The sequence below is a fragment of the Engystomops pustulosus genome, chromosome 6 (assembly GCF_040894005.1).
Source record: "Engystomops pustulosus chromosome 6, aEngPut4.maternal, whole genome shotgun sequence".
Taxonomy (NCBI): domain Eukaryota; kingdom Metazoa; phylum Chordata; class Amphibia; order Anura; family Leptodactylidae; genus Engystomops; species Engystomops pustulosus.
Genome location: NC_092416.1, coordinates 135,902,774 through 135,930,362, shown reverse-complemented (window position 1 = coordinate 135,930,362; position 27,589 = coordinate 135,902,774). Strand labels below are relative to the sequence as shown.

Below are 27,589 nucleotides of genomic sequence, written 5' to 3'. Positions count from 1 at the left end.
AACAGCTTCCCCTACCCTATGTATGGAAAATGTAAGTAAAAAATACACAACATTTTTATTTTTGAATTTCCATGATAGTTTGATTTTTATTTTGCTGAAGTTCCACAAATAAACAATCAAATTCATTCATTCAGTTATTGCTATGTCTTTCTGTATTTGTTACAGATACTTTGCAGATAACAGTTAGTAAAGCTCACGGCATAAAACCTGTTACTAATACATAATGGCCGGACAATGCAAGTACAACTCGAGGGATCCAAGGGAGGGCTGATCTTCATTCCAAATACTCTGCCCATATTCACTTGCGGTGGAAACCAGCAGAAATGTAATAAGCAAAAGCCACCCCCTGTGTACATGTAATGGGCATCAGTGATTTGATACATTTGATTGTTAGGAGTTGTATGTAAATAGATACTTTTAGAAGCCTAATCCTTTCAATACACAAATTTCCAATTTTGTACACAATTTAATTGGCATTATGAAGACTATTATATAAGGACTCTGGGTGTCTCTGTACTATTGTGAAATGAGTGGGGAGAATTCCTAAGCAGGAATAGCATGGTGGAAAAAACTTGGATTGGAAGATGGTTTTTGGCAATAGAAGGAGGAAGAAGCAACAGACCGTTCTGTCTTGGATGGAAAACCCTGGCACCACATTTTTACATATTTACATTTTTGGGGTCTCTTTTTTTGTTTTATATTCTACTGAGGTGTCTAGCACAACAAGAAAATAACCATCATCTTGTATCACACAAGTCATGTGAAACGATCTGGAGGTCCAAATCTTTATATCCTCCTCTTCTTTATTAAGTAAAACCCCGGAGTTTCCAGGAAACATTTTAACCTTAACCTTATTCCATGACATTTACACAACTCCATTAACATACAGAAAAAAGTGACTTGTGCAGGGGAAATGTCTTACTTCGGAGAATGTATAATATGAATATAGAATTGGCATTAATGCACTGGCTGGTTGGGCTGTGCTTTGTGCTATTAATGCATGCACAACCCCAAAAAAGTGCTCTTCCTGAGCCGCCTCATGAAAACCATACAAGTAAAAGAATCCATGTGGACATTTGTGTTTGGTCTCTTTGAAGCCAGAAAATGGGTTATATTTACACTGACACCTACATTAGCCTGGGGCACTTGTTATCTCATAGAATATTTCATTGGCAGCATAGCAGAGGATGTTTTTATTATACACCTGCTGCAAAATAACCTGCTGGTTTAAACTTTAACCTCTCACACAGACAAATTTTGGTAAGGAACCATGGCAAAATGCCATAATTTGTGCCCCTGACCAACACCTCTGACGGTCTTTCAACAAAACAAATTATGCCCAAAATATCAAGAAACTGACTCATAGCCATTTTTTTCCTACATTGTGTGCAATTCTCAAATTCTCGCAGTGTAGAGGAAACTTTCTTATTGCTGTATGGTTTCTTCATTTTGGAACATCAGAAGGTGATCAGTTGCGTTGCTATGAGGTCAGATAGGACTCAAGACTTGACAGTCTATAAGGCACAAATGTGGGTAAGGAGTGTAGCCACTCACTAGGCATAGAAGATCACTCTGGAGTCCACAATATCAGGGCATCTGTCCCTCCACCTGTATACACCTCCCCTGTATTCCCTTCCTCTATTTTCCCTTTTTTCACTCTCCAGAGCCATCGTCCTCGATCTGGAGCTACAGAGCACTGTAGCTCAATTCCACAGTCTGCGATGTCTGTGTCCCATGGGATAGGGGTTCCGTTTGAGTTCACTATTGTGAATGACTTCATAGGAATCTGTAGAACCAATTAATATAACAGAAATGTTAAAATAAGAATGAAAGCAGCACGAATTGTCAAAAGTAACTCTATGTCCTTTGTTTTAAATGTTTTACTATCTCTATATAGTGGATTACCTGCATGTAAAATACAATGCTACAGTACCCCGTAGGTATCTATAGTAATTCATATGAAGGTTGTATTCACATTATGGTGAACATCCTACCATATAACCCTACAAAGTGCAAAAACGTGTCATATTTCTCCCTCCCTGTAATGTTAAGTTACACAAACTGTACGGTTTTGTGTCACAATTGTTGTTTGATGAAGCTTTTTACCTGACTGCTGATTCCAACCGCAAGGTCTCCCAGCTTGGTCCTGCCAGACTCCCAGATATCCAGGGTCTCCCCACCAAAGGACTTCAGATGAACTTTTATCCCTGAAATCCGTAAAACAAAGTTAGCTGTACCGAAATAGTATACAAGTGAAACAGTTGGTTCAGTCCTAACTGGTCATTGCAGTATTGTTCTGGGTCCCTGTATTATTGTTATATTGTTGTATAATTGGTTTTATATATAGTGGCCAAGATGTGGGGTACAGAAGTCCAAAACTGGCTGAAGTTCACTCACAACTGTACCATTTTTATAAACCTAAGTGATAGAACCAAAGGCTAGTCCTATAACTGGTTAATTATAGAATCTCTGGTGTTGTACTGTATATCACCCCCTCATTGTCTTGAAATCTTTCAACTTACCAGTCAACCAACTAGGTGTAGTTGTAATTCCACTATTGAACATTGAACCACTTTGCAGACTCCAGGGCTCCATCTGGCTGTCCAGGGAATAGATCCCAGAACTTTTAGTGTCTAAAATTGTCATGGAATCCTGTATGAGTAAAAAGAAGGATTTTGATGGAAAGGTAGGATTGGAAGCCAGTGGTGTATTTACAACATAGTTTTTTTATCAGTACCTTGTGGCTGAGTAAAGACTCCACGCTTGGCTCACTAAGAAACATTTTTTCATGTTCCTCCGGAAGGAAAAGTTGGGAGAGGTTCTCCATGTAGAGATCTGTAGATAGAGAAGTAAAGTGTTAGTATATGAAGCTCTTCAACAGCTTCATGCAATATACAGTTTTGTATAGATTATGTTATTCAGTTCTTCGAAACGTATGACATCTTCTTAGGATAGACCTTCTATACTAGATCAGTGGGGGTCATTAAAATATAAGCCAATATGTAATTAGTTTTTTAAAATTTTGCTCCCCTTAGGTGAAAAATGCTGTGGACGATGAAAAATTAAAATGCCACTGGCCCTTTAGTCAGTCCGTTTTTGTCCAAGTGGAGCAGACACAGGATGGAACATGGCCGCTGGCCACATGTCCTTTGTGTATTTTTCAGACTGCCTAGGGTACTTTAACCCTAGGTTGTCTGATTGATCCTATCATATGCTGCCATACTTTTCATCCTCATTCATTACAATGTGCAATTAGCACATAGTAATGAATGGATTAAATCCAGACAGCCTCGGGCCTTCTGTAGACCCGAGGCTTTCATGGCAACTAATCGCTGCTCCCCGATGACGTCATGGGGATTGCCCACGTGTCAACATCTTTTTGAAGCCAACGGCAGCTTTCCCGGCAGCAATGTGCAGATTTACACAAGCGATCAGTGCTAGCACTGATCGCGGGTGTTATCAGTAAATGTTTGCTGCGATATACAGCAAAGACTTACTAACTATGGATTTTTTATATCAGACGTGCATATGCCCAGAATACCTTTTTAATAAAGGGAAAACCTTTTAACTTAGTTATTTTGCATGGAGGCAAAAAGCCATATGATACACATTACCTAGTTCTAGACGTTCAATCTCCAGTTCGAATGGCATATTGGCTTGTTCCATTCTTGTATGACTTTTTAAGCAAGCATCTTCTATTATTTGCTGCAAATTGTAACCGTGCTCAGCCTTGACCTTTTCATTAAAAGTCTCCAACTGAGAGTTGGAGACCACTGGGACCTCTTCTTTGAAGGTTGGAGGAAATGTCCGAGGTTCTCTGAATTCTGTGTCATATGAGGATTTCAGACCTCCAACTGGAAAGAGAGTTGTGCATTTAATATATGCTTACCGTGTATATGGCATTGGTACTGTATAGTAACATGAGAGGAGAGACATAGTGCCTCTCAGCAGATATGTCATGTACACATGTGCTCTCTGTTCTATTCCTTTGGATACTAATACAGTGCTTACTTTTATCAAGTGCAACGCCCACTTTTTGAATGAGATCCATTACATCGGCTCTGTTTTTAGGATCCTTCTGTAGCCCATCCACTAGGAGACTGTGTGTCAGATTGCTACAGTTAGGGGGAATTTCTTGCAACGGTGGTGGTTCTGTGGCAATCTAAGAACATAAGAGGGACACAACTGTTTCCACAACCATGACTCAAGCAATAACCATCTCATAGAAGACCTTTCACTGCCTCCAATAACTCCTCTTTGTGTACTTAGGTATTGCTGCACTGATACAGGAGCATTTTTGTGTTGCCCCCTGTATACGTGGGCAGTTAGTGCTTTGTTTTTGCATCCAGTACACTAATGATGCTTTTTTGTTTTGGCTCAAATAGCCTGTAACCGCCCAAATGCCAGTAGAGAGCCTAATTACCATATTGGACCACCAGTTTCTTGGAAATGGTGGTAGTTACATTGAAATTACAACTGTGATGGAATCATTGTTATCACCTGTTAACAGTGGTTGGAAGTGATGAAAGGTCAACTTTGTGAAGCTTTTTAAATGTTTAGGATTCATATAGACACAAAGCTTAGCAATGCCTACCATACACAAAAATAATTATCATATGAACGCTTTTCTTGAGGTATCTAACCTGATTCCCTTGATCCTGACATCCATGTACCCAGAAGTGACAGAAGGAAGAAGGCTACTGTCTGCTTTCTGGTAACTTATCTACCTCAGGTCATTAGGATCAACAACATGTCAAATAGTTATTTTCCCCAACATCTGCAGTAAAGGGAGAGTCAATAAGCCCCTATGTGGACACTCCAGCTAATAATAATCATCTTATGTTCACGGTCAGCTTAAGTTTTTAAAGACACTGCATCAGATAGTAAGGGGCTTATTTACTAAGGGTCCCGCAGCCGCATTTACGTTGGTTTTTCTGACTTTTCGGGGATTGCGCCGGGGGGCCTTCAGACGATCCGACGGATTCGGACTACATGCTGGATTTTACATTTAAATTTATGTCGCAATCCAAGCACTTACACTCACTGGCCACTTTATTAGGTACACCATGCTAGTAACGGGTTGGACCCCCTTTTGCCTTCAGAACTGCCTCAATTCTTCGTGGCATAGATTCAACAAGGTGCTGGAAGCATTCCTCAGAGATTTTGTTCCATATTGACATGATGGCATCACACAGTTGCCGCAGATTTGTCGGCTGCACATCCATGATGCGAATCTCAAGTTCCACCACATCCCAAAGATGCTCTATTAGATTGAGATCTGGTGACTGTGGAGGCCATTTGAGTACAGTGAACTCATTGTCATGTTCAAGAAACCAGTCTGAGATGATTCCAGCTTTATGACATGGCGCATTATCCTGCTGAAAGTAGCCATCAGATGTTGGGTACATTGTGGTCATAAAGGGATGGACATGGTCAGCAACAATACTCAGGTAGGCTGTGGCGTTGCAACGATGCTCAATTGGTACCAAGATCCCCAAAGAGTGCCAAGAAAATATTCCCCACACCATGACACCACCACCACCAGCCTGAACCGTTGATACAAGGCAGGATGGATCCATGCTTTCATGTTGTTGACGCCAAATTCTGACCCTACCATCCGAATGTCGCAGCAGAAATCGAGACTCATCAGAGCAGGCAACGTTTTTCCAATCTTCTACTGTCCAATTTCGATGAGCTTGTGCAAATTGTAGCCTCCGTTTCCTGTTCTTAGCTGAAAGGAGTGGCACCCAGTGTGGTCTTCTGCTGCTGTAGCCCATCTGCCTCAAAGTTCGACATACTGTGCGTTCAGAGATGCTCTTCTGCCTACCTTGGTTGTAACGGGTGGCGATTTGAGTCACTGTTGCCTTTCTATCAGCTCAAACCAGTCTGCCCATTCTCCTCTGACCTCTGGCATCAACAAGGCATTTCCGCCCACAGAACTGCCGCTCACTGGATGTTTTTTCTTTTTCGGACCATTCTCTGTAAACCCTAGAGATGGTTGTGGGTGAAAATCCCAGTAGATCAGCAGTTTCTGAAATACTCAGACCAGCCCTTCTGGCACCAACAACCATGCCACGTTCAAAGGCACTCAAATCACCTTTCTTCCCCATACTGATGCTCGGTTTGAACTGCAGGAGATTGTCTTGACCATGTCTACATGCCTAAGTGCACTGAGTTGCCGCCATGTGGTTGGCTGATTAGAAATTAAGTGTTAACGAGTAGTTGGACAGGTGTACCTAATAAAGTGGCCGGTGAGTGTATATGCACCAGGAAGAAGAAGGTGAATTCCGGCGGACCTGATCAGGGAATCGACACATGCAGGAAATCGGGAGCACGATCTTCATGAATCACGGCAGAGTTCATCCTCGTCCGGATTGGGAATCGCGCAGGGACCAGGTAACTAAATGTGCCCCTAAGTGCTAATCCTGGTTTATAACCTGAATTGTACTCAGGGCCAGTGTTAAGGGGCGGCAAACTGGTCATTTGCCCAGGGCCTCCTGGCATAAAGGGGCCCGCTGGATGTGGACTTTTGTGCTTAGAGGATGTATTGTCTAGTTATCTTTCTCTTATCTTTGTCTTATTTCTTATCTATATATCTTCTATCATCAGTTATCTATTATGTATCCATCTATCAATTGATCTTCTATCTCATCTCTACTGTATTTATCTATCTTCTAGCATCTATCTATATATAATCTACTTTATATTTATGCATCTATAAATCTATATCATCTTTCATATTTATCTTCTATTATCAATCTCCCTATCATCTATCTCCAATAACATTCTCCTACAGTCCCATATTACAGATTTCCTTACCATACTACTGTTTGTAACCACAAAGTGTTATTATTGTGCAGGGCTGCAGGGAGCATCTTACCTAAGGTTCATAATAAAAGATATTTAGGGGCCCCACTTTTAGTTTTGCACAGGGCCCCACTTTGTCTTAAACTGGCCCTGATTGTACTCTGGAGCTACACTTGCACTTCCCACATTCTTTGCTGTCTATTCAGACTTTGCTCTGGTGATTTGCATTCTTGGAAGTGTTGTCATCAAACAGTGGTCCTTTATAGGAATCACTGAATTTCAGCTAAGCTAAGCTTGTCAAGTGCTTATAAGGACAATCAGCAGAGTTATGAATGCAGCTCTGGGCTACAGAGGTTTGGTACAAGATAAGTAATTCAATCTATCTTCACCCATAATAAACTTTAATTTAACTTTAATATAAATATCTGTCCTGGAAATTCTGATTATTGTGATTTCTTTCCTGTTACTGATACACTCACCTTTAGATATAATGGTCCTTTGTGTGTACGGCTCCACGGATGCCAGCCATTCAGCATGTGAAGAAGCATGCAACATGCGCTCCACACATCTATTTTAGTATCAAAAAGTTCCCCTTGGAGTATCTCAGGTGCCATATGTGTTTCAGTTCCTGGGATGTGATCACCTATGGGATACAATAAGAGATCAATAAGAGACCAATCTAGATATTTGATGATTTCAGCAGGCATTATTATTCTATGTCCCATGCACCCAAGAGAGCACACTGGGGCGTGAATGCCAGGCCCACCACATACTACATTCTCTGGGGGAGCTTCTGGCCATATTCACTGAATTTGTGCACCGGACAGCCGGAGGGGGTATTTTAAGACTAAACGCCAACATTAACGAATTCCTTCATAGAATCTTTACTTTCTGAAAATAAACTTTGTCCCTCCAATTAAATTCTCCCACATGTTCTACCTCTAGCCTACCTGCACACGTACAGCATTAGACCCATGGTCTGTTGTCTGCCACCCATATGTTATCGGCTTATCCGCTCATGCACCGATGCCCGAGCCGCTAACACAGACAGGAATAGTACCTGCTCAAAAATGTGTGGCTTAGTTGGCTTAGAACACATACAAAAACAACATTCATGTGCATGAGGCCTTTGGCTTGGGAAGGCATAGGGTGTATAATGGCAGTATAGATGCTGCAGTAGGTGTCCAAAGAAATAGGCCAGGCATATTAGATAAATTGTTGATTTTATACTTTGTCTTTAACTCTGTAACCCACCTGTCAACAGCCGTGTCTTACAACCACTAGCAGGGAGATGTACCGCGTGCCCAAAATCACACAAGTAAACTGTTTTCCCATTATCGGACAGAAGAACATTTTCCGCTATAAAGAAAAAAGAAAGATGGAAGAAATTGTGTAGAAATGGGATTTTATAAGAAATCACATAACAGTTAAGAATTGCCAATTGGTCTCACTAGGGGTTCACCATAACAAATCTTTGGATGTATCACATGCATTACAGGCTTGTTCTTTACAATGGAGAAATCTTGAAAAATCCTCCTATAATTCAGGCACTGCTGTTCTGGTGTGCCCTGCTAAACTTCAGCAACATATCTCTAAAACCAGGAACAGCAAATAGCAAGGGAATTTACAAGGTGAATAAATTATTAAATAGGGAAATTTAATCCAATCTTGAAAAACTCCTTTCAAAGCTAATTCACTGGTATATGTGCTCACATGTCATTGAAGACAAGACAGGATAAATATGTAATGAGAGGTCATGAGCTGGCATTGATTTCTAATGTTAAAAATGTAGAAAAACGTAGTGATCACCATATACATGTTGTGGTACTGACCTTTAATGTCTCCATGCAGTATATTTTCAGCATGAAGATGTTTTAGACCTTGAAGAACTTGCTCTGTGTAGTGTAGGGCCCAATCCTCTTCTAAATAGCCCCGTGTTCTGATCAGCTGTCCCAGAGATCCTCCTGAAAAATATAATTTATTACAGATTTGCAAAACCGTTTACAGCAGAATACATCATTATAAAATAAGTCCACATCATATAGGAGCATAAATCTGATCATACTCAGCTGGCTATATTAACAACCCTAAAGGTCTGATTCTGCCCCTTTAAAAAAACTTTAATCTCGGCCTCTGACTCATTCACTGTGTTCACCAGTGATTCATCATGTAATCCGCCAAAGAATACCTAATCAGATAGTCAATGACCATTTATCTTTGTCGGGTTTATATGCTAAAGCTGAGCTACATAGAAGCTTCATATTATTGAGCTGCAATTGTTTACTTTCAAACTGCAGACAAAACAGGGCTAAAATAGAAAAGTAAAATTTTTTACATATGTTATTGCATTGTGTATGGTAGGGCACTATTTATTAAAGAGGTATATATACATTTTAAAAAATGTTTACATTTTACTCTTGGGCCTTATTGCATCATTGAGGTCATGGCCACTGGTAGAAAAGCTTGACAAAGACACAGCACTAACCAGACAATACTACATTTCTGGTAGTTGATTAGAATAATTAACTTTCTTCAGGTCTTGTAATGTGTCACTAGTCATAAAACTTACCATCCATGTGCTTCATAAACACAGTGATCCAGGGTCCTTCACGGACTGCCCCATACACTGGAATTATGTTTTCAGATTTCACTGCCAGGCAGCATGTCAGTTCTTCCGATCGAAATACATCCACATGTATCTGAAAAAAGAGGAGGAGGGGAAAAATTGCATATGTTGGAAATTAAATTCAATAAACAAGCAAAAATCTACAGTTTGGTATGTCTAGAATTTCAAGTATTTTCACCTCTTATATGCTATGTGTGTTTGATAAGACTTGTTGAGGGTAGGATAAATGTACAGCAGGTCTTTGGCTATGAGGTGGGAAGAACACAGTAGAGTACAGCCAAATCTGGTAATTTCATCGGAATCTGACAACTATTAAAATGGCACCTGTCAGCAGAAATTGACCTAATATAACACTACCAGTATGTTTCCAAGCAGCTGAACACCTTCCTGATCATGTTTCTATTATGGCCCAGTGTGGTGGCATCATCCAGAAAATCAATTTTGAAGTGAGATGTAAACTGGTTGTATAAAATCAAGGAGGCAGAGATTTTAACACTGAAGTCAAGCTCTCTCTTCCTCAGAAAGCCCCTTTACTGCAATTGATGGTCCTGCATCCAGAGGCATCACTAGCCAGATCTCCTGAAGTCCAATGTATGATGGATGTCAATCACAGAGGAGGCAGCGTTCCGAGCTCCCCACCTTATCTTCATTGTTAAACTCTCCGGCCTCCTTGTCTTCATACAACCAGTTTATATCTCACGTCAAAGTTGATTTTCTAGATGATGCCATCACACTGAACCAGGAAAGAAATAAAAACTAGATGTTTAACAATAAACTGGTAGTGGTTTATTAGGCAAATATTTGATGCTTCCAACACTCTCCCACAAAGTTGAACATAAGCCTGATCATTTTATTCTTAGAGAGCATTGGGGAAGACTGCGTAAATAAGCATACAGACAACAGTTATCTAAAGTGTACAGATATATGAATTTCTAACACTTTGGACTCACTTAAAGAGGCCACACTTACTTGTTTGGCTGCAAATTCAAATCCACTTTTATTGTCCTTTCCTAAAAAGACATCTCCAAAGGATCCATGGCCCAGTGGGTCTTTACTTGCTGTCCAGTGGTTGTCCTGCCTGTACTCATAATCTTCCATACAAAGTTGCTAAAGAGAATTAGGGAATATCATTAACAGGAATTATCCATGTAGTAGCAGTAATGGGTTGCAGGGCCTAGTGGGGGAGTGAAATGGTGTGGATGGGATTGGATTCTCATTGGAGCTGCTAATCCAGGACCCGCCATTCTTCCTTTCCTTGGGACAATGGAGAGATGCTACAATGATAATCTCAATTGCTCTTCCCTCTTTCAACTGTATTGGTTGACTTGGGGTACCAATACAGTAAGTTATGGAAGCGCAGGCAGCAATAAGTAACTACTTAAATTGCAGTGCTGGCACTTGACAATAAATAAGTGCGCTCGCTTGGCGATCGCTCTCAAATAAGTTTGCCATCACTGCTCTAGAATTACTATTGTAATACATGGATACATGGTATTTATTAAAATAGTCAGGAATTCTGCCAGGTTTTCTTTTTTCTGGATAGTTTATACAACTTTTTTCTCAATTGGGAAATTCAATTCAAAACCGATTTTGCTTTAAATTATACAGTGGTGTCTGCCTAGAATAAAGGACATGTCGCTTATTTTTTCCATATGTGTAAACATCCATGTACAGAGATAGTAAAGTTTTGTTTTAATGAATTAAACAGTTTATTCAGTTCTCCTGGTCCAGATTTCTGGTTGATTAACTAAGGATTTCATCATTGTTAATAGTTAGTTAACCCCTTTGCTTAAAGAATATCTACCATTTTAAAAAAGTAAAAAACATCTACAGATACTCATATACGCTCCACTCCATCTTGATCTCAGGGCTTGTCTTCTCTAAGCTTGACACGCCGGGATCACCTAGGAAAGAGAGCTATAAAAAGCAACACGGAGCGCAGGGACAAGATATCCGCAGCTTCAGGCTGCTGATTATGCACGCCCTTGCCACCTCCCTCTTTTATGCTGGGAGCACTGAAGATTGAGGCAACGTCACGTGACAGGGTTGGATACTCGCCTCCATTGTGATAGATGCCTCCTTATACCATGTTGGAGAGGGAGGTGACGTCACAAATGGGGCGTGCATAATTAGCAGCCCTGAGTGCTGTCCACGCGCTCTGTGCTGCTTTTTATAACTCTTTTCTAGGTGATCCCATCGTGTCAAGCTTTGAGAAGATAAGCACCCAGATTAAGATGAAGAGGAGCATAGGTGAATATATGTAGATGTTTTTTTTACTTTTTTAAAATGGTAGATTTCCTTTAACATATGACATATCTTTATATTGTCTGGGACACCATTTGCCCAATAGAGAACTTTAGAATTCCCTGTTTAGATATTAAAAACATACTTCATACAAAGATGGGTCTAATGATTTGTTATACCTTATTCAGTAGGATGCCTTCATTATCCACCTTTTCACCCTGGTCATCACCTTTCTTCCACGATTTGGCTATGATGCACAAGTTGTGAGGTTCTCCAAAGCTCACGCTATCCTTCAGAGCAGACAATATCCCATCTTCCACAGATTGGGATTCTGAGTCCGTAAAGGAGTTGTTAAACTTGAAGAGACCCCATGGTGGAGTAATTTTTTCATAATTCTGAAAAGTATCTACATCTTTCACATGTGGAACACCAAACTGATCGGTTGGCGGCTGAAGCTTTCCGACCCCCAAATGACAAAAGTATTGATTTGGACTGATAAGCTTTTGGAGCCGTTTTGGGATGTCATCACAACTGGGTGGTGTGTTTGGTGGTGAGAATTGTATATAGGTTTGTTGGATTGAGCTGTAATTCTGGAAATTGTTTGTATGCCACTCATTTAACTGAGATTCTTCATCCTACATCAAAGCAAAATAACACCAAAAACAATATTAAGCAATTTGTTTAGCTGGTGGAGCTTTCCTAATTAGCTTATTGCAGCCATTCTTATAGTAATCATCATACTTTTTTTTTTTTAAGGAAACCGTAAATGATGATTGCCATGGGTGTAATACATATATATAATGCATGGCATGTTCAAGCTGATTATGAATATTTATCTGCATTTAATGCCCATAAGATGGCGCTCTTGTTATATATCAGCTCTAGTGCTTCAGATATACCGGTAAGTATCAGTAGTTTGGGGCAGTCACACTTTACCTGTACAGGTATTGGGATGCGGGTCTCCTGTGCTGGGGTGGTCTGGCTACTTTTACCAGGACTTTTTTTCCGTTTCTTCTTCTTGCTTTTTGGAAATCCTTGCGCCTGTGTTAATTTGCCTTCCGTTGCATTTACAACATTATTTGGAATGTGTTCATTGTTTTGAATTAAACTGGAAAAAGATACAATAAAAATTTGATGCAATTCCCAGGCATATTCCCCAACGTTTCAATTGAAAGGCAAAAAAAAGTGTTGTTACCTGTACTGCTTAGAATCTGTTATATACAGGGGACCTTCCGGGGAAGTTGGGCAAATTTCTTGGTTATTCTCACCTGAAATAAGACCAAGAACATCTTTTTTAAGGTGTCTGTAATAATGGATTGGGGGTTGATAGGAAGGTTTAGGAAAACAACTGCATGCACAAACAGTAATTTTAGGAGATAGTAGAGTAGAGTAAAGTAGAGTAATAGGAGGATATATAAGGAGAGGTTATATGGCGTAATAGGAAGAGATATAGGGAGATGTTATATGGAGTAATAGGAGGAGATATAGGGAGAGGTTATATGGAGTAATAGGAGGTGATATAGGGAGATGTTATATGGAGTAATAGGGGGAGATATAGGGAGAGGTTATATGGAGTAATAGGAGGAGATATAGGGAGAGGTTATATGGAGTAATAGGAGGAGATATAGGGAGATGTTATATGGAGTAATAGGAGGAGATATAGGGAGAGGTTATATGGAGTAATAGGAGGAGATATAGGGAGAGGTTATATGGAGTGATAGGAGGAGATATAGGGAGAAGTTATATGGAGTAATAGGAGGAGATATAGGGATAGGTTATATGGAGTAATAGGAAGAGATATAGGTCAAGGTTATATGGAGTAATAGGAGGAGATATAGGGAGATGTTATATGGAGTAATAGGAGGAGATATAGGGAGATGTTATATGGAGTAATAGGAGGAGATATAGGGAGAAGTTATATGGAGTAATAGGAGGAGATATAGGGATAGGTTATATGGAGTAATAGGAGGAGATATAGGGATAGGTTATATGGAGTAATAGGAAGAGATATAGGTCAAGGTTATATGGAGTAATAGGAGGAGATATAGGGAGAGGTTATATGGAGTAATGGGAGGAGATATAGGGAGATGTTATATGGAGTAATGGGAGGAGATATAGGGATAGGTTATATGGAGTAATAGGAGGAGATATAGGGAGAGGTTATATGGAATAATAGGAGGAGATATAGGGATAGGTTATATGGAATAATAGGAGGAGATATAGGGATAGGTTATATGGAGTAATAGGAGGAGATATAGGGAGAGGTTATATGGAATAATAGGAGGAGATATAGGGAGATGTTATATGGACAAATAGGAGGAGATATAGAGAGATGTTATATGGGAATTATAGGACCAGATATAGGGAGATGTTATATGGAGTAATAGGAGGAGATATAGGGAGATGTTATATGGACAAATAGGAGGAGATATAGAGAGATGTTATATGGGAATTATAGGACCAGATATAGGGAGATGTTATATGGAGTAATAGGAGGAGATATAGGGAGATGTTATATGGACAAATAGGAGGAGATATAGAGAGATGTTATATGGGAATTATAGGACCAGATATAGGGGATGTTATATGTGATGGACTTTAATAATAATTCAAAAATAAACTTTTCAAAAGTGACAAGTAATATGGGACATGAGAGATTTGGATCAAAGACTGTATACTTACATTCAGGTTGTGCTATGATGGAGATTCCAAAGGAGGAGCTCTCTTTAGTCTCTGTGGCTGTTCCCTTCAGAGCCACTATGCCCCAGTGTCCACTTGTACTTTGGATATAAGAACTTGGTATTCCGGCTTCTGTTTTTGTCGATTTTAATGACTCAATGGGCTTCAAGAGTTTGAGAGGGTATACAGGGGTGGAGGTGGAAATTGGGTTTTGTACCTCGAAGCAGTCTATAGCCATTTTTGCAATCTATAGTCTGAAGACAAATGAGAGTGTAGTCATGCAGCATTTTTCTGGGCAAGTAATTTATACATGTGTCAGTATACTTGACTTGGATTATGTCATGCCCATTATCTCTTTACAATGCAGGGAAGTCCAGAAATAGCCAATTGCCAATCAAAATATGAGGTATTATGAAAATTACCTGATGCAAATTAGGCAAGAATCTGTACATTCAGTATTTTTGCTGTTGCAGCATGGGTTTATGGGAAGATTGAAGAATTATAATTTGGGTTGTTAAGAAAGGATTGCTATAATAAGCATGGAGAGGTAGAGCTGGCTGGACTAGTTTTAACAAAATTGGGTTTACTTCTGTCAAAGAGTGTGAAGATAAGCTGTGTTCACTTTATTTATGAATGTTTCCTATACAGATGAAAAAAAATTTTGTACCATGTTAGCCAGTTGAAGAAATTCCTGTTTCTTTTGATAGGTTACATAAAGTCACCTTCTTGAGATTGTGATACCTTTTTATGGCTAACTGGAATGTAAGCTGTTATGAGCAAGCTTTCGGGACAGCCATGATCCCTTCATCAGGCATGGCATGACAGTCTTTCTGAAGTGCCACAGATCTTATACACCATGGACAGAGAAGAAATGCAAACAAAATTTAAAAAAAGGACAATAGCAATAACAAAGATAAGAGAACAGGTCCTTAATTAGATTACTTGGGCTGTGTGATGGTTTATTGCTTCTTAATTTAAAGAATCTGGAGTCTCTGATGAACCATTATCTCATGTTATCTTTATAGACAGCTTGTTTGTAACATCTTATATTTCACTTAGCCATTGAAAATCTCAAGAAGGTGACTTTATTTGACCAATCAAAAGCAACATGAATTCCTATACAGACAGCGATTCACAATTTGTAGCTGAATATCAAGTTCAGAGGGCAAGTTCCTTGAAATGCATTTTAAACACTAAGAAAATGTGTCTCTGAACAAGTTAGTTTTTAAAATATTATGCTAAAATTCTGATGCATTTTATATCCCCTCCCCCCTAATAAATGAGAAATAAAAGAGGAACAGCATTACATTGTATTCTAAGGCAGAATCATTTGCGCCATTTGCCACAATGCCATTTTTACCATTACAGCTATACTTTCTACTTTATATATACTTCGATTATAACACCTCAAGTATAGCTAGCGGTATGGTTGCTTAAAAAACGCCTTCCCCAGTATGCAACCTACTAGGTGCCCAAAAACTATCCACCTCAGTCACAACATAAGAATGCTCGCCACCATGCACGTGGTGTATAGACTATTAGACTTTCATCTTCTGATTTTTAGAATTGCTTTAAATGGACACCGATAACCCCTCCATGCCCAAAGCCCTTTATGGTGTAAACAAATGCACTTACCCTGCAGCTGTCTGCTTATTCCATGTGCTTGAAACTAGAGTTAAAAAGCTGTTTAGTTTACTTTCAGTTTCTGTCAGAATATCATTGACGTGTGCCAGTAACAGGTCCTCCCTCTTCCATGCTCGCCTACCTCCTCCTCTTTTCTTCCCCTTCTTTTCCTGTTAGTTCTCGCCCTCCCCCCTTACTCTCTTGGCTGCCATTATTTTTCATACTTTTTTATGTTTTCCCCACACCCCTCCATCCTTTTGATTCTACACTTGCTTTGCTTGCAGGATAACTTATTATATTGGAAAATCAACAGTTTGTTTCAATATGGTTTACGTCTCCATTTTCAGGTTCTGCATTACAGTTCAAAAGTGGAGTGAAATACAAAGTTCCCACAGTCCTGGATCTTATTTGAACACTGCTAAGGTTTATAGACTGATTTAAAGATACTACATGGGTCTACCGAAAATGGGTGGCTTGCTCATATAGTCAGGGTTGGGGTATGCTCCAGGAAAAAAAGATGAGCAATTCTATCCACAAACACCCAGTGTGGAGCAAAGCCTTAAATCGTAACTGTAAAGCTATAGGGATTTTACCAAATTATTTTAAAACAAACAGAACGATACCTACCTAGTGGGCGGAGACTAATTTCTGTCAGTCTATGCCCTCAAGCTGAGGCCAGTTAGCTTGCCAACGGATCCCATGATGCATTGTGTTCTCTCTCAAAGTAAATTAGCATTAAATCCATTTAGTTTCCCTCAAGTAAATCCACTGTACTGCACAGTTCACATACAGGATGTATATGGTAACAGCCTGGTAGCTTCCATCACATGGAGGAGCAGAGAACATGTAATAAGTGAAAGAAATCATAAGTAAACCAGTTACTTGAAGTCTATAGCTTGTGCTGTGTGAGAACTAAGGGTTAATAGCTTTCCTGTACAGGGCTGATGACAAGCCGATGACAAGGTGGAGGAAGGGAGTAGAATGAGGTACAGAGAGATAGAGAAAGTTCTGTAGAATGATAGACTGGGATGGAGGGACTGCTCGGGAACAGGGCATATCTTGTACCGCACTATTCTGTGCAGGAGACATCTGTACCCACAGTCTTGAACACATCCATTTCCCACATGTCAACTATAGCAGGCCACCAAGAAAACATTGGGGCAGATGTAGCAAACTTTTTGCTTGGCTCTTTTGTTCTCTTTTATGACTTTTTATGGCATATGTGCACTTTTGTGACCTATTTTGTGCATAAGACAGTCTCCCTTCAAAGATCGCCCTTGTCTAGTTTTGTCATAGTTGCCTGAGTTATCACCTGAATCCAGATGTGAAATGTGCAACTTTTTTAAAAACAAGTTACAAATTTTGCACAATTCTACAGCTGCCCCTTATTGGTAGAGAAAGTTGCAAATTGTGACTTTTGTAAACTTTCTGTGACATTTGTTTTAAAATTTGCAAATTTACTAAAGACAAAACGCCACATATATCAATGAGGAAAAACCGCTAATATATAACTGACCTGCAGAAAAGCCAAAAAAAATGAGGGCCAAAAAGAAAAACTTATGATACATGTGTCCTATTGTTCTTTAAATTTGGCAATGGAGCAATAAACCCTAGAGTTACAAGAAGTTTTGCCTTAACAGATCAATTCTATAGGTAAGTGCATGCTAATAGCTTGTCTACACCCCCTACCCCCATTTCAATGGCTCTAAAGGTGGGAATTTGCTTAAAGGAAATTTACTAGATGGATGCAGTGCTTTTAACTTAAGAATCCAATCCGCTCTTAATTTTGAAGCTAGTGATTTTGTTTCAAAGGGAAAAATACTTTAAAAAATATGCAAACGAGCCTCAGGGGCTCCTAATTAAGTCGCAAGAGCTCCTTCTGGCTCCATCAGCTGCTAATTAATTACTACTACATTTGGAGCAGATGCCCTCTTCTCCCCAGCCAAAAAGCCAGAAACAGCTTTTGGCGGCAGAAGGGGCTCGTATAAAGTATACAGGAGCCCCGAAGGCTAATTTACATATTTATTTATTTCCCGGAAATCCTTTGAATAAGAAGGAGATCCTTTTTCAGTGGGGGCGGGCCAGCATGTAAGTGTGTGTAGGTTAAAATAACTGCATCCGTCTGGTAGATTTCCTACAGGCAAGCCCATAGTCTAACATACAGTGGAGTGAATGTATCATTGTAATTTAGCCAGTTTTCTGAAGTTTGGTTGTTGCAGAAATATTGCATCACTGCCTTTTCGTGTGACTTTTTCCTATCTACTCCGCTTTACAATTCTTCCTACTTATATCAGATTTACCACAGCAATCCAGATGTTCAATCAGATTTATGCCAAGATCCCCATCAGTCCCCCCTGACGTGAGAAATAGTTTAGAACTAGTTACACCTAACTTTTCAAATACACATCAAACCTTAACACATTTATCTACAAGTCAAAGCCACTATAATAAATCTAATCCGCTCTCTAATGCCTACCTAATGATACATCTCTTGGCAATATAAACCGATCACTATCCAAGTAACGTCTGGAAGTGAGGCATGAAGAAGTTAACTAAATGCTTAAACTACGCCTCATAAAACGTCCCTCCTCCCCCTCTCTCTGCCTTCTAGGCTAGGTCTCCATTTCTTGAGAAATGTTTTCTGTGATTCTGGAAAGTATCTGTGTAGTAAACAGGAAGCAGGAGGCAGTGAAGCTTCATGAATAGTGATATTACTTGAGTCTGATTTTCTCACCCAAAAGATCTTCATAAAACTGTATCTAAAGACTTCTTAAAGTTTGCAATAATCAAGGTGACAACATTTAACCCATATACAGCATCAGCAGTAGAGGATTATAATATGGGTGGATATTCATCCACCTACTTTGATACTGTACTGACATAATAGAAAGGGACTTGCAGGGACTTGTCCTCAAATGGTCCTTAAAGGGAATCTACCACCAGGATGAAGGATTGTAAACCAAGCACACTGACATACTGGTGTGTGCTCCATTTGGTAGGATCTGATCTTCTTTTAGCATCTTATGTCCTTTTTTTCTTTTTTTTTTCTTTAAAGACTTTAACATATATGCAAATAAACTTGAGGGGCTCCGGGCTCCATAGCTGTTAATTGGGTCCTGAACCCCTCAGGCTCATTACCATAACTTGTAAAGCCTTTTTTTAAATGAGGCCATAAGAAGCTAGGAGAAGATCAGGTCCTGCCAGAGGGGTACACACCTGTATGTCAGTGTTCCTGGTTTACTATCCTTTATCCTGGGGGTAGATGTCCTTTAAACTGCAGAACTGAAAGGAGGCAGAAGGGACCCTCTCCTCCTTTCCCTGGAAACTTCGTTTTAATAGTGTCTATATGGGCATCAAAGATTAGACTTCTGGGGGCCTATTATTTTCATTTAGTCCAGGACCCATGGCAGTCTTTATCCGCCCCTGGCCATCACATAGCAGATATAGCTTCTGTAAAATGTCCACATGAACCTTTACAACTAAGTATTACACAGCAGCTCATACCATAAAGTGGGCAACATGGCAACCCATGCAGGCCCATTTACCCAAATCGGGTGACTCTAGGGGTGAGGACAGGTAAATAAACACATACAGCCAATGATATGTCCTAAGCGCAACTCTTTGTTGTAAGTTTACGGGAATGGTATAGAGAAGCAGTAATACCATTGGAAAACATAAGGTATGGTATTATTGCCTTTATATACGCTTCCCATAAACTTCTCTTCGTTTTTTTTTTTACTTTCATGTAACTGTATCCCACCTCCACAGTATGAGGTAGACCATCTCTTTTGATTGCTAGGGCCAGTGGTATGGAGATTAGTCAGCAGGACAGCAGGATATGCTTCGTATGAGTAATTGACTCAGAATGGCGGGGCCTCTGACTGAACCTTTTTCTCCATTCAGTCTTCTTAATGAAAAGCAGATGTCATCTTCTCTATTCTTATGGGACTACGGTATAGGCTTCATAGGTTATAGCAATATATATATATATATATATATATATATATATATATATATATGCTATAATCTATGAAGTCTATACCTTAATATATAGTGATGGAGAAGGTTATCTATGGCAGATATGGTTCCCCTAGATTTTTAGATTTTTATCCTATGTGTCTTAGGCTCCAGGGATGTTGTGTGTAGTTAAAATCGGAGACTTTCCAGGGCTGCCTTCTTGTAAAAAGCCAGAATAAAGGGGTCCTGGAGCTAAATTGTGAAGAGAAGGCAGGTTTCCCTGGTTCATCTTGGGTTTTTGGACCCAATCAGGTCCACTTGCAGCAGGTGCATATAAAGGTGCAGACTGTAGGTCTCTCTCAGTCTTCTGTAGCTTACTCCAGAGCGGTGCTTGAGAGCTGAGATTAGGAAGGCACCTGGTATAGTCAGGATTGACTTGTGTATTTATTCATGTCAATTTATGCACAGCCCTCTTAACCTGTCACAGCATTTGGTTGAGGTCTTGACTGTAGCGTAGTTTTGGCCTTCGGGAAAGTCACCCGCTGGCTTAATTGGGAGGCCTAAGCCTTTTGATGTATCCAGACACCAGAAAGGCAGGGAAATCTCCCCCAATGACTACTAGGTGCTACGGTTGTAAGGGCTGCAAAACAAGTCCTCACCATTACCTTCAAAAAGCCATAACTTCTTGCAAAATTTCTGTAAAAAGGCTTGTTTTTGTGGGTTGTGTTTAATTTTTAATGGGTCCATTTTGTGCTTTTTTGTCTTAATATGGTACACTTACACAAGTGGTTGGAACAGATGTGGCAATACTCAATGTTTATTTTCTCTTAAGTCTTTCTTATTTTTAAGTTTTATCTTTTTCTTTTTACAGTTGAGAATCTTGAACATGGGATCTTTTGATCACTTGTATAATTTGCTGCACTACTTTTGTAGCCTATTTTGTATCCTGCCTCTGGCTGTCCTGCTATGAAGAACAGAACCCTGCAAGTGTACTGCACATGCTGGTATATGTAAACAAAACCTTTCATTTAAGTCTCCTGGGATTGCAGTCTCCACTTTTCACATCCTAACTGGCTTTTGGCTTGCACATGTATTTATGGTGTGTTTGCGCCAGTTGTATCAAAGCTGCACTGTGTTTGCCAAAACACAAAACTCTGCACCTGAAGAAGCGTTCCAGTGCCGAACATAATTGTGGCACTCGCCCACTAAACTGGATGCACCCAAAAAATGGTGCACTCAGTTCAAGTGCGATTGGTGCGTGCAGGGAGCACCAGAGTATTGAAGACCGTGGGGCACATTTACTTACATTCCCACGGAAGTTCACTAAAAATGCATTGTCCAAAGATAATGTACATTGCCGCAATTCACTAAGATCGTGCGCCCGATATCCTGCATGTGTCGCTTCCCTGCTCAGGTCCGACAGAGTTCACCATCTTTTTCATGGTGCATCTACGTGCTTGGACCATCCGACAGCACAACCCCCCCCCCCCTCCAGTTTGTGTCGCACGTAAGCCAGTGTAGTTGCGGCAAAAAACGATTGCATGCGACCCAATCCCAGCGCAGACACCTGTAAAATACCTGTGAAAGTCGTGTAATCGCCGAAAATGGCAAACAGTCTGACGAAAGTGTCATCCGCAACCCTTAGTAAATGAGCCACTGAGTGTCAGTCTTTAATAACCTGCAGCACTCTGCACATGTGCCTCACTAATGATAAATCTTGGGCCAGTATGTTTTCATGTTTTTTACTTAGACAAGGTTTACTTCTTGTAACCCTAACAAAAAAAGAATACTATTTCAGTCTTTTTCTAATGCTACATTCATAAGCTTTAACATTTACCCTGCTATCTGAGGCCCGTAGTGTCTAAGAGGTAGCTCTCAAAAAGTTGTAATTTTTCTGAGCATTGCATGGTCGTAGCTTGGGGTGAATTTGCTTGGATGTCCATTCCTGGGAATGTTGTCAGGTATTTTTAATGATTTTCACTGTTCTTCACTGTTTAATGATGGACTTTTCTTAGAAAGGGCCTTATAACTCTTCATAGAAGAACAGGCAGCATTAATTGTTTCTCTAATTGTTGCTGATGTCCTTCCGCCTTGAAGCTCTAGGCCAGTGAGGGTGTACTTAACTTTTTCACATACTTATTTTACATGTTGTTAATGTTTGTTAAAAATTGGACCCAATATTTTATTATCACTTCCTGATATGTAAAACTAATATCAATAGGCTTTACTAGCTTTCTCACATGACTGTACCTCAGGGAAATTAGCAGCCACAATCACAGCACTATTTAAACGATCACCCAACTTTGCCAGATTCCTGAATTCTTATTATGCATTAATATAGCAATTGCCCTTCAAATAGACATAAATATAGAATACAGGTCATACTGTTAAGGTTTGTGAAAACTTAGCGATCACATAAGACATCAAAAAGTGTTGTCACTCAGCTTTCTAGACCGTTTTTTTTTTTAAAAATGCACTGAAAAATACAGCCTGTAAGTAGCCTCAGGTTGCAACAACAAAAAAAGCAAACGGTCTATTGTCTCAATAAATTCTGCCCAAACAAAAGTTGACGATAACAACACATAAATTAATTCGGCTATTCACATCGCCAGCACTATGTATGCTATTGCAATCTTATAGATACCACCAAAAAATGTCAAATGCGAAGAAAAATACATAATACTAATGTGCTAAAAAGGGAAGGCTACCACGTCAGTGGTCATGTATACTAAAGAACACGCATGCATACTGAATTGGAAGGACATGATCAGTGTTTAATATCTACAAATGTATTCACCTCGCCTTGCAGCTCAAGGTCTACCTGGTAATGTTGGAGCATGAGACCTCAGACAAACGTGACTTACGTAAAGTTGAAAATGGACTTTTTACATGTGACTGCACCTAGGCTGTACAAAGTAGCTGGCATGCCCTGATTCTCATGCCCACACTCCAGACCTGCAGTCACACCCCTACGTAACACACAAGAGCTTCTGCATGCACCTACCAGTTTTTGTTATAGTTCTTCCTTTGAACTTGACACTCGCTTCTGTCTGTGACTCTTCAAACTCTGTACATGTCTCTTGTCTATACTCTTCTTGCTCACACCCCCTTAAAAGTATGGAGACAACCTAAGTGTAGACTTTTTTTTTCTTCTCCTCGCTCAGTCACATATACAGATTCACAGTCCTTTTGCCTCCTCCTCTCCTATGTGATGATCTCACTCTCCCCTGCCCTCCCCGATGTGACCTTACTGTGTTCTGATTGGTCCACTGCCTCATGGAATTTCCCGGCAAAGCTCAGCTTCCAAGAAGATAGTAACCAATAGGTCTCTGTGCCTTTTGCACCCCTAGCGGCTAACACTGTCAGCTCCTGTGCTATCTATTCTTTTTTTCCGACAGACTTCATAATAAGTATGCTGCTTTTGTGATGCAAGAGCTAGATTCTTGTACAGTATTTTACTGGAGGAACCACAAAAACAGGTTCTGAATGTATTTTTTGATGCAATAAGATTACAATTTGTTACATCTAGACATCTGTTGTATTTTTCCACAGAGCAGACATGTAGATTAAATAGAAAACATGAGGTCATATAGCAAAAGTCAGGTTTTGCTCCCCTTGCTTAAAAAAAATGTATGAAGTACCCCCTGTATAATTTATATAGACCAAAAACTCACTTTCCGAAATCATCATGCGCATTCTTTCTTGCCTATCCGTACCTTCCAATACCACCTTTGAAAACATGAAGTGTGCTTACCCTGCTCCCATTTTGAAGCTGTTGGTGGGTTAGATGATACATTTGTATCTTTGGTCATAGGGCCACTACAGCTGATTCATGGCTTCAGTGGTTACAGAAGAAGGTACTGTTGCCATTTAACAATAATGCCTCCAGGGCCCACTGAGGCCACACATTGGCTACAGCTTGCCCATGACCACCACACTTGTGGCTCTACTAGGAATGTTAAAAAGTCGACCAGGAGCTGTCACTGTACCTTAATTTACTTTTTTTTTAAATAGCCGCAGATCTGTAGATTTGCACCTATTAAAGGGAACCTGTCACCAGGGACTTCATTTTTACTACAGACAGGTTGCAGAAGTTCATTATTGAAGAATGACTTTCTTCTTTCTCTAAGCATTTGCATTACAATATAATTGTTTGTTGTAACTTACTTTGCACCCTGGCAGAATCGTCTGTGTAGTCCCAGTGGTTGGGCTTTGGCATGGCTGCATTTAAAAAAACAACATGTGCCTTGCCTGTGCTGCAGACTGCTCAGCTCTCAGCCCCCTCCTTTGTGCCCCTGTATAGATCATCCCTCTCCCACTGTCATCTCACCAGGCTGTGACCTGAAAGAGCAGGAAGGAGGAGCTGTACAGGAGCACAAAGGTGCGGGCTGAGAGCTGAGGAGTTTGCAGCACAGACAAGTCACATGTTGTGTTTTTGAAATGCCTCCAAACCAAAGCCCAACCCCTTGGACTACACAGAGGATTCTGTCAGGATGCAAGGTAAGTTAGAACACACAATTACATTGTAATACAAACGCTTAGAGAAGACAGAAATACATATTTGCAATGCAGCAGTAATGGACTTCTATAACCTGTCTTTAGTGAAAATGATGACAGGTTCCCTTTAAAGCAAATCTAGCATTTGCTTTTGTGCATTATGAAACAAACATCCCTTTAGAATGTTGTAGCTACACTGATGCAGAAACATATCTTGTTTAATCCCTGAACTCAGTGTTTTTTCTGAAAAAACAATTAGAGCCTCATTATAATAATTTTATTCACTGCACCATCCCCCAGCTGCTGTATACAGTATAAGTCATCCAGCTCAGGGTGATAAGTCCTGTCTGGACAGTGCAGGAATCTCTGTGTAATGTGTTTATGTACTCCAGCCAGCAGCACCCAGCTTCCCCAAAGTCCTGAATTTTATAATTGAGCTAAATCACTAGCATCAGTGATTAAATAACATTTGTTTCTAGATCAGTGTCGCTACAACATTCTCAAGGTATGTTTGGTTCACAATGCACAAAAACAAATGGTAGTTTTCCTTTAAGTGATGTAAAGAGATGGAGGAGATGATGACCTCTTTAAGGTCAGTTCTTTACAGGCAGTAATTGCAGAGGGTTATTGTTATTGTTAGATTCTGTTATTAATCAGTGGTAGTGTATGTGCTTTCAAAATTATAAAGTAACAAAGGGCTTCAGTGACCTAGTAGTACAGTGATCTAATGAGGCATCATGATACTGAAGATGTGAAACCCCTTCCTCTGTAACAATTCCTACATATTCCACAACAAACTACTTTATGCATTGTAATTCTAAAGTTTACTATGTGGCCAGATGTAGGTTAGCATCATTACATTGTATACTCTAGGGGTGCACAAAGTTTATTGGCTAGAGGGCTGCATTGGCTTAAAAAAAGCATGATGAACCAGGAACACTTACTGATAGATCCATGTGCTGTGACTATGGAACTTTTCTTATATTTGTTATACACTGCCTTCTTCCTTCTAAAAATCTACTTTTATCATTATTTTAATGAGCCTGAAAGGCTCTGAGGTTGTTTTCAGAGCCGCTTATTGCTGTAGATTCACAGGCTGTTACAAGAAGCAGAGCATGTCTCCCCCTCCCCGTGCTCTCTCTCTCCTCCCCTCTGCTTGTCTAAGCTACCAGCAGCGGAAAGTGCAGGGGAAGGGGAGACCAGTTAAAAGAAATCACACAGGGGATCTGGAAACACCCACCAGAGCCCCTCAGGCTCATAAGCATAATTCTAAGATGTGATTTCAGAAGGAAGTATGATAACAAATATTGATGCTTGATTTTGATAGATTTTCTTTAATTTTAAGGGCCTGCACTAGTAACCAGCAATCTAGAAGCACCAGCTATTCAGATAAGAACTTATCCCCACAGCAGGTAAGAAATATTAATAGAAACACCAGAGCAAACCATTAATGCAATATTGGATATTATCATACAATAATAAGAATGGAGAACCCAGATTAGATCATAATGATGGAGATCCCAGAGCAGACAATAATAATGGAGAGACCCCAGAGCAGACAAGAATAATATTGGAGAGCCAAAAAAATAAAGAAATTAATACAAAAAGAAATACTCCGCTCTCATCAGTCCTCTTCTCCTGTCAGTGCCACACTCCAAATTTTTCTTACATCTGTATGTCATTGCGTCCTGGATCCCGTCTCTGGTTGGATGTGCCGGTGTTAGGACCAAGAGCAGAGCGGCGGTGATGACTCGCGAGGAGTCATAACAGGAGGCCTGCAGGCTGCATGCTGTGCACTCCTGCTATACTCCTAAGGCTGCAGTCACGCATTGCATTTTGTTTGCGTCTAACGTATGCATTTTCAAACAGATGAAGAGGAGATTTGCCTAATTACATTGGTGTCAACATTGTGTTTACAAAACGAATCTGTTAACTGTTTGTTAACACATGCGTTAACACTGTGTTAAGGGTTGCATTCTGTAAACGCAATGTTGACAACAATGTAATTAGGCAAATCTCCTCTACATCTGTTTGAAAGCCTCTAAATGGGAATTAAGGAGAGCCTGTCGGCATGATACTACAGTGTAATGCAGCATGTAAAAGAGCAGGAGGAAATTAGCAAATTGGTATAGTTTTTGTAGGAAAATATAACTGACTAGTATTTTCCACATTTAAATATTTAAATGTCTGTGCTAAGATGATAAGGAGGAGTTGATGCTATTAGAGATTGTACACAGGATTAATGGAGGCCTGATAATCACTGATATGATCCACAGATATGATTTAGAAATGGCATATATATGTCTATATAAAATATACGTTAGGCTGCTTTTAGACAAATGGGTGCCCGCCGTAATGTCTGCACACGGGAGAGGAGAAGGGAGTGAGCGCTGCTCGCTCCTCTCCTCTCCATAGCGATATATGGCGCATGCCACCATATTACGGAAAAAGATAAGACATGTCCTATCTTTTCCCGGGCACAGAACGATACGGTGGCGGACGTGTGCTGCATCCAGGGCCGGATTATAGGGGGAGCACACAGGGCACGTGCCCTGGGGACCCCACCACTTTGCCCTTAAAGGGGCCCCCACCAAATATGGGCGATTTGGGGGGTCGAATAACCGTCCAAATCGCCCACAGTGTATTTGGGTGTATCCAGTTGACTTGACTCTATGGCAGAGCAAGGGTAAAATAAGTTCCCTGCTCTTCCATAGACGATCGGAGGTAAACAATGATGGCAGCGCCCTGCTGCTGCTGGCGCAGCGTGTGACGTCACTGCAGCAGGAGCGCCACCCTTTTGGTACACCTCCGACATCCACTAGTATCCTGACACCGGGAGGAAAGGAAAGGATGTCAGTACACTTTGGGGGAACAATGGAAGCTAAGTACAATTTTATTATTTTACCTAGGACTGTATATAGTTATTATAGGGGTACTGTATATAGTTATAGGGGGCTGTATATAGTTAAAGGAAAAACGGGTGGTAGGTGCTATTGGACGTGAGGATAGCCTTTTTAAGGGCTAAGGTCCCTGCAATCTTTTTAAAACTTTTATTTCCCTATTATGCAGATTTTCTAATGAGGCTACTGGGGCGTGGAGTAGCCGGTGCTGAGGCTACACAGCGTGCGCCGAAGATTTCTGGTAGGAGGATAAAAG

General features: G+C 40.2%; 1 protein-coding gene and 1 long non-coding RNA gene across 3 annotated transcripts in view; one reads left to right on the top strand and one right to left on the bottom strand.

The window, feature by feature from the left end:
- LOC140064371 (uncharacterized) overlaps window positions 1-27,589 on the top strand; it is a 34,461-nt gene that overhangs the window by 2,630 nt on the left and 4,242 nt on the right. The window contains exon 3 of the long non-coding RNA XR_011847758.1: window positions 25,779-25,845. This is a non-coding gene — a long non-coding RNA (uncharacterized lncRNA). The remainder of the gene's footprint in view (window positions 1-25,778; window positions 25,846-27,589) is intronic.
- Window positions 84-23,132, bottom strand: MAP3K14 (mitogen-activated protein kinase kinase kinase 14). 2 transcript variants are annotated; one of them, XM_072111192.1, is made up of 16 exons: window positions 22,941-23,132; window positions 14,360-14,610; window positions 12,873-12,945; window positions 12,614-12,785; window positions 11,857-12,312; window positions 10,403-10,540; window positions 9,377-9,506; window positions 8,640-8,771; window positions 8,062-8,166; window positions 7,287-7,450; window positions 4,012-4,162; window positions 3,615-3,854; window positions 2,738-2,835; window positions 2,523-2,652; window positions 2,107-2,207; window positions 84-1,786 (listed from the first exon to the last, which is right to left on the bottom strand). In XM_072111192.1, exons 2-16 carry the CDS (start codon window positions 14,592-14,594, stop codon window positions 1,568-1,570), a joined length of 2,544 nt encoding a protein of 847 aa, XP_071967293.1. In that variant the 5' UTR covers window positions 14,595-14,610; window positions 22,941-23,132; the 3' UTR covers window positions 84-1,567. The 2 variants fall into 2 exon arrangements, with proteins under 2 accessions (XP_071967293.1, XP_071967294.1); XM_072111193.1 differs by lacking the exon at window positions 22,941-23,132 and adding an exon at window positions 15,992-16,062.